The sequence below is a fragment of the Corylus avellana genome, chromosome ca9, assembly GCF_901000735.1.
Source record: "Corylus avellana chromosome ca9, CavTom2PMs-1.0".
Taxonomy (NCBI): Eukaryota; Viridiplantae; Streptophyta; class Magnoliopsida; order Fagales; family Betulaceae; genus Corylus; species Corylus avellana.
This window is the reverse complement of record NC_081549.1, coordinates 8,829,502-8,835,911: the sequence shown is the minus strand read 5'-3', so window position 1 is coordinate 8,835,911 and position 6,410 is coordinate 8,829,502. Positions and strand designations below refer to the sequence as shown.

The 6,410-nt window shown below is 35.8% G+C and overlaps 1 protein-coding gene across 1 annotated transcript; it reads left to right on the top strand.

Moving 5' to 3' along the window:
* The first annotated feature begins 848 nt into the window (after positions 1-848).
* LOC132191625 (uncharacterized) lies at positions 849-4,972 on the top strand. The gene is made up of 7 exons (XM_059606711.1): positions 849-897; positions 1,533-2,037; positions 2,560-2,612; positions 2,817-2,881; positions 2,972-3,050; positions 3,599-3,904; positions 4,571-4,972. The coding sequence occupies exons 2-7, from the start codon at positions 1,583-1,585 to the stop codon at positions 4,723-4,725; spliced, it is 1,113 nt and encodes a 370-aa protein (XP_059462694.1). The 5' UTR covers positions 849-897; positions 1,533-1,582; the 3' UTR covers positions 4,726-4,972.
* Positions 4,973-6,410: the final 1,438 nt, after the last annotated feature.

The window sequence follows — 6,410 nt, the reverse complement described above, 5'->3', positions numbered from 1 at the left end:
CCCCGTGTCTAGACTCTTTTTGGCGGACCCTAATAGGTAAATGCCACTAGAGTAATGTTAAATGTCATTCACATGTCTCTATTGTATTTTTAAAAAAACTTATGTGATTTAAAAATCATCTTTGGATTTATAATAGATCATTTTTTTAATTTTGATCCAATGATAATTTTAAAAGCAACATAAATTTTAAAAGAATATAAGAACATAAGAATGGTATTTAGTATTACTCGTGTTACTGTAGTAATTTTCAAGTAATATAGATATAGTATGTCCCTCTTGCTTAACTTTTTGCTTAGAAAAAAAAAAAAAAAAAAAACTATGTTTTTTATATGTTTTAAAAAAAAGTATTTAAACAATCAAATTAAAATTATCTTAATATGTGCCAATGGACTTGCGTCTTGGCCGGTTGGGATAGGTCGATTGATCCCGATTGTTCTGAGGTTGATAAAGAAAGGAAAAGAAAAATCTATAATTGTAAGCTGCTTGTAAGGTTCATCTTGTTCTATGGACCAAGATTTATGGCAACTCAGATGGCCGTCCGATTTCGATGGAAACTCAAACTCCAGTCTGATCGTCCATCGTGAACACGCGAGCCACTAGCAGTATCGTCAAGCAAACCAATCGCTCTCGTTAACGGCCTTGATCTCTACACGTCATCAGGCGGCCAAGCCATTCTAACCGAAAGTAAGTGGTGGGTCCCAAAAGCCACGTCTTTGTTTTATATACGTGGGCCGCCAAAATCAGCTTACAAAATCTCGCACGGGCGGAAGCCCACGTTGCAAGCCTCCCACGTGCCAAGTACTATATAGTCACACTGTAATTAAACAGAAAATGATAAGTGCAGAGTGAGAGAGAGAGAGAGAGAGAGAGAGTGGCCGGAATATTCCGAGATTTCAGGTTTGATTTTCTTTTTTCTTTTTTCTTTTTTTCTCAATAGAAAGTGACAGATGAAACTCACTTCGATTTTCGATTTAAACTTAAATTCAATTTTTTTCGGAATATAATTTTCGATTCTTATTCGGGTTCGTCCCCGATTCTTTAGAATTCATTCTGTTTGGTTGGTGAGAAAACGAAGGAAAAGAGAGAGAGAAGGTGGATTTTTGAATTGTATGTTTTATCATTTATGTCGCGGTGCTTTCTGAGATATGGAACTTCATCTTACCGGAGCCGATATTTCAAAATTTCAATTCTTTGCTTTCCAACATTTGCTCAGAAGCCAAATAGACCCAAAGAGATTAATTTTACTGACACTTTTTTGCGAACATTTGATTGCTTATTACCTTTTATGATTAGATTTTATTTCCTACTAAAATTCGAATAAACTAAACCTGGAGCTTTTAATTTAGAAGAAAATAATTGATTGTTAGCAATGTGTGATGTGATTGCAGTTTCTTTTCCTTCATTTTCTCTGCAGCCAAACAGAACATTAGCATTTTCCCAGAAAATTTCATTTCCAGCTGAGCTAGTATTGCTTGATGATCAGGTAAAATAGCGTAAAAAACCGTGAATTCATATTTTAAACTTTTTTGTAGGCAAAAGTTTTCAAGGGTTTGGGCGGAATCCGTTGTGTGCTTGTGTTGTCATGCCGTACCGTGTTCGTGAGAATCTATTCATCGGGAACATCGGCGACGCGGCGGACATTCTCCAAAAAGGTAGCACTGAGATCACACACATTCTATCGGTCCTCAGTTCGGCGTCGATATCGTTTTTCTCCGAATGGCGTAGCGGTCTCGTTATCCCCACAAAGGAAATCAAGAAGGTCTATGTTGGAGGGTCTGGTGGCGGTGATGGTGGTTCGGGTTCTGAGAATGCCTCGGGTGGTGATGGGGGGTCGAAGAGTTCCTTGTCGCCGGAGAAGCTTTTGTACTCTTTGGAATATGCAGGCAAGGACTTGAAGCTGGTGAGGATGGCTGTGCCGCTGAGAGACATGGAGAGTGAGGACCTTCTGGATTATTTGGATGTTTGTTTCGATTTCATTGATAAGAGCCGAAAAGAGGGGTCTGTTTTGGTGCACTGCTTTGCCGGCGTGTCAAGAAGGTATATATACATTTTTATCAAAAAAACAAATATTGTTGGTTGGCTGGTTTTAGGTTTATAGCTTTACGTATTGCTGTAATTTGGAAACAAAAGTTACTACTAAAAACTATTCTGTCATTTGGGTGCCTATCATATTTTTCTTGTAGTGTGCATCCTAATACCATTTTTCGGATCGGTTGAGTTGCCTTTCAAATTCTACAAAATGGATAAGTTGCATCCTAATACCATTTTTTGTGGGTCACATGACAAGAAGTTTGCTGTGTACTTGATTTTTAAATCTTGGATTTGAAAGTTGTATTTATTTGTTAAAAATGGTTTGCTGGCTATTATTTTTTACTTTTTTTTTTAATTCTTCCAACAGTCCTTAAGCGTATAAAGGTAGAGTGGAGTGTTTTTTATATGTCAGCTTACTAACTAATGGCAGAAGTTGTCTAGCAGAAGCTTATATTTTACTACATTTTCCGGATTACTTAATTGTCAAGTTTTAGGGTTTACACCCTTCTTTGCATGTGTTTGTTGCAGTGCAGCTATTCTTACGGCATATCTTATGAGAACAGAACATCTATCTCAAGAAGGTGTGTACAAATCAATTATCTGTTTGAAGTTCTTTATGTCTACAAATTGGTGCATGCCTGTGGCTTCTTGTCTTGTTTCCAGTACTTTAAATGGACATTTTGTCAAATGAAATTGAAAATATTATAGACGTTTCTCAAATTTAAATGGCATTCCCAATTTTTTTCTTCTTTTTATTTTCTTTTTCTGCCGACACATCCCTGCAGATGCGCTTGAATCCTTACGGCATAGCTGCGAGTTTGTTTGCCCCAATGATGGCTTTCTAGAGCAGGTAATGCAATAAAATTCTGTATCACATGGTGATTCTAAGGTGTAATGTTGAGCCTATTAGAAATTTATGGTTTACTTTTTCTCATTGCAGTTAAAAATGTTTGAGCAGATGGGCTTCAAGGTTGACCATGCAAGCCCAGTATACAAGCGCTTTCGACTGAAAGTACTGGGTACAATTTTTCCCCCTTTATGCCTTTGTCAAGCTTTACCTGCCTTTTAGGTTTTTTCTTAGTGGTACTTCTACTCTTGAAAAGGAGAAGGTCTGAGGGTCGATCCAGCTTAGGTGTGAGATTTATGAAGATTTATGGGACGGAATCAGAATTAATCCTGTCATTTGTTAAAAAAGGTCCTTTTCCATTCATCCTCCATACCGTTCTTATTCAGGGAGGAGGTATCAGTTAAGTTAGAGCTTATTAACTATCTGCTTTATGGTCTTATGCTTGATAAATAAGGGTCTAGAATCAACACTCAAATGGTGTATAGAGCATCGAAAGAGCTTAATTTGCTTGCTGTTGATGTACAATTCTTTTGGCTCAACATGATAATTTCCGAAAGTTTGTGTAACAATTAATTCACCAGTGAGCGTGATAATAGGTCTAAGTTTATTTAAAGCTTGGTATTCCCATGTGCATTATTCAGTTGCTATTGCTTCTTTTTACTGCGATGCGCTTGAGAATGAAAAGGGATTGTTTTATCCAGTTCTCTCCCATGGTTTCAGGTGAGTTTTATAACCGTGGGGAGAAGATAGACAGTTCTAAATTTGGGGCAGATCCCGGCCTGTCTACCGAAATTTCCTCGGAATTGGAAGTAGCTTCAAATGAAGGAAATAATCAGACTCCTGCGTACCGCTGCAAGAAATGCCGAAGAGTTGTTGCATTGCAGGAGAATGTTGTAGATCACATCCCAGGGGAGGGTGAGACATCCTTTGAGTGGAACAAGCGTAAAAGCGGAAACCGTTATTACAAGTCTGATGAGACAGAGTGTTCGTCCATTTTTGTTGAGCCTCTACGATGGATGACAGCAGGTAAACTATTATTTTCGAAGTTTCTGATTTTTGGACTAGTACTCTTGAGCTCTAGATATATTCCAGTACTGTGGGATGAGCTGTAACTGTGTTACGAACTTTAGCCATGACACGAGTCCCATTCTTGGTGCTTACATCTTGTTGGGCTAACCGAAAGTGGTGTAATTGTGTTGTGATCCTATGGTTAAGTTTGAGCTTGTGAAATCATTCTTAGATCTCTTTTATGCTGGGTTTCCATTCAATTGTGACCTAATTTCTCTTGCAATCTTACTACAGTGTTTCGATATAGTGATGCATGATGAATTTTGCAGTTGCTATATTGGGATTATCTTGGAATCAGGAATTCATTGGCAATTAGTGCAAACAAAACTGTGAAATAGGAATAGGATTCTCTGTATTTCAATTGAATTGGATAATTAATATCCATTTTATGGTCAGTGTATATGAATTCAATGTTGGTACATCTTTTAAAAAAATGTAAATAATGTGGAATCATGTACACTACTGTTAGATGTATAAATTTAAATCCTAACCATTTTTACATCTAATGGTATATGTGAAGTAAATACTGGTACTTCTGCTTGTGCATACGTTACATAGATTCATGTGTATCTGTGCATGGTTGAAATAATTGAAGTTTTAGTTTTGATATATGGTGTGACGCAGTTGAAGAAGGTGCACTGGAGGGGAAGTTGTGCTGTGCTCACTGTGACGGCCGGTTGGGCTACTTCAATTGGTCAGGCATCCAATGCAGTTGTGGGAGCTGGATCACCCCAGCCTTTCAGCTCCATAGAAGCCGAGTGGACATCAGCAGTGTCTAATATTATTATTATTATTGTGAGGCAAATGTGTTTCTTTGCCAATCCAGTCCTCCAAAGGTAAAAGTGGTCACTATCTTTTATCAGTAATAATATTTAGATAACACTCAAACAAAGAGTATTATATCCTTAAATTAATAGAAGCAAACGGATGAGGCCTCTCAAAAGCTTTTTGTATTTTGCCACGAGAGCTGCAGTAGAAGATTGAAGAAGCTTTTTCAGTAAATTGCTCTCCTGCATTTTGGGTATTCTTACTAGTTTGCTTTCTATTTTTTTTCAAATATCTTCTTCTCAATTGAGCTTCTTTTTTTTTCTTTTTTTTTTAATAGGAATATGTCAGTTTTCTTATTTTATTTTATTATTTTCCCCTTGTTATATATGATCAAATAGTTAATATTTACTCCCCAAAAAAAAAAAAAAATGTTAATATTTTGGGTGACCTTTTCCAAAGCTACCCTTGTAGTTATTAAAGAATCAAAGTTAGGTGTTGACAAGATCACTGTGGGGGGTGGCTGTTTGATGGTCATTTATCCAAAATCAAGTTTGTCATTGGTGGATGGATTCAATCCAATCATTAGAGATTTCTTCATGAATTTTTTCGCAAAATTCACCATAATGCAAATCGCGGCGCACAAATCAGTAGGAAAATTTTCTAGATTTCTTTTATACCCGTTAATGATCTAATGATATTCACAACTGACCCTTAATTAAGTACTTGAACCTTACAAAATCTTTTTCTTTTTTTTTTTTAATAAGGTTTAATATAAATTCGGGTGGGGTTGAAAAAATCAATTTTGTGGGTTGATTACCAATTTCTGACCCGACCCGGTCGGAAATCTAAAAGGTGACACCGAGCCTGAGCCAATCCGAATCGGGAGCCAACCTAGTGGATTGGGTAGGCTCAGAAATGTTGGGAAAAATGGTTTCTCGCTGATAAATGTAGATATGCGCAGTGGATAAGCCTTCAATTACTCACAAAACCCACTTTATTTTTCTTTTTTCTCTCATTTCTCCAACAAGGCAATAACCTCTTGGCTATTTTTGGTAATTAAGCTAATTTACTTTAACCTTCAAATAATAGACAGATATAAGTTTACGATCATAAGAACTAAGTTGATTTTTTTTTTTTTTTTTTTTTTGAGAAAATTACTCTTTGCCCCTCAAAATTTGGGACGTTTTTCAATTCGACCTTCAAAGTTTCAATTTTAGCAATACACCCTCCAAACTTCCAAATTTTTACAATTCAACCAATGTTATCTCTAAATTTTTATATTGCCCCTAATTTTTATTTTTATTAAAAAAAAAAAAAAAATTGAAGTGCAAAAAATGGCCAAATGGTGGCGATTTTTTTTTAAAATTTTTTGTAAAAATAAAAAATTATGAACAATACAAGAAGTTTGAGACACAACTGGTTAAATTGCAAAAATTTGAAAATTTGAGAAGGTATATTGTCAAAATTAAAACATTGAAGATTGAATTAAAAATCGCCATAAACTTTAAGGAGGTAAAGTGTATTTTTTTTCCTTTTTTTTTTTTTTACTAAAGGCAAGTTTAAATTTAAAGATAAAATAAAAAGTTAAAACGGACAAGAATTTATTTATAAAGTTTTTATTCACGTTGAAATAGTCTAGAAGGGAAAACACCCGCAACCTCTTAACATCTCGGCCTGCTTCAATATAGGCCGAAAA

Bases quoted from the DNA above. Each gene is read 5' to 3' on its own strand.
- LOC132191625 (XM_059606711.1), top strand. From the start codon at position 1,583: ATGCCGTACCGTGTTCGTGAGAATCTATTCATCGGGAACATCGGCGAC. The intron at 2,038-2,559 runs GTATATATACAT...TGTTTGTTGCAG, and splicing joins TTTGCCGGCGTGTCAAGAAG to TGCAGCTATTCTTACGGCAT. The intron at 2,882-2,971 runs GTAATGCAATAA...TTCTCATTGCAG, and splicing joins ATGATGGCTTTCTAGAGCAG to TTAAAAATGTTTGAGCAGAT.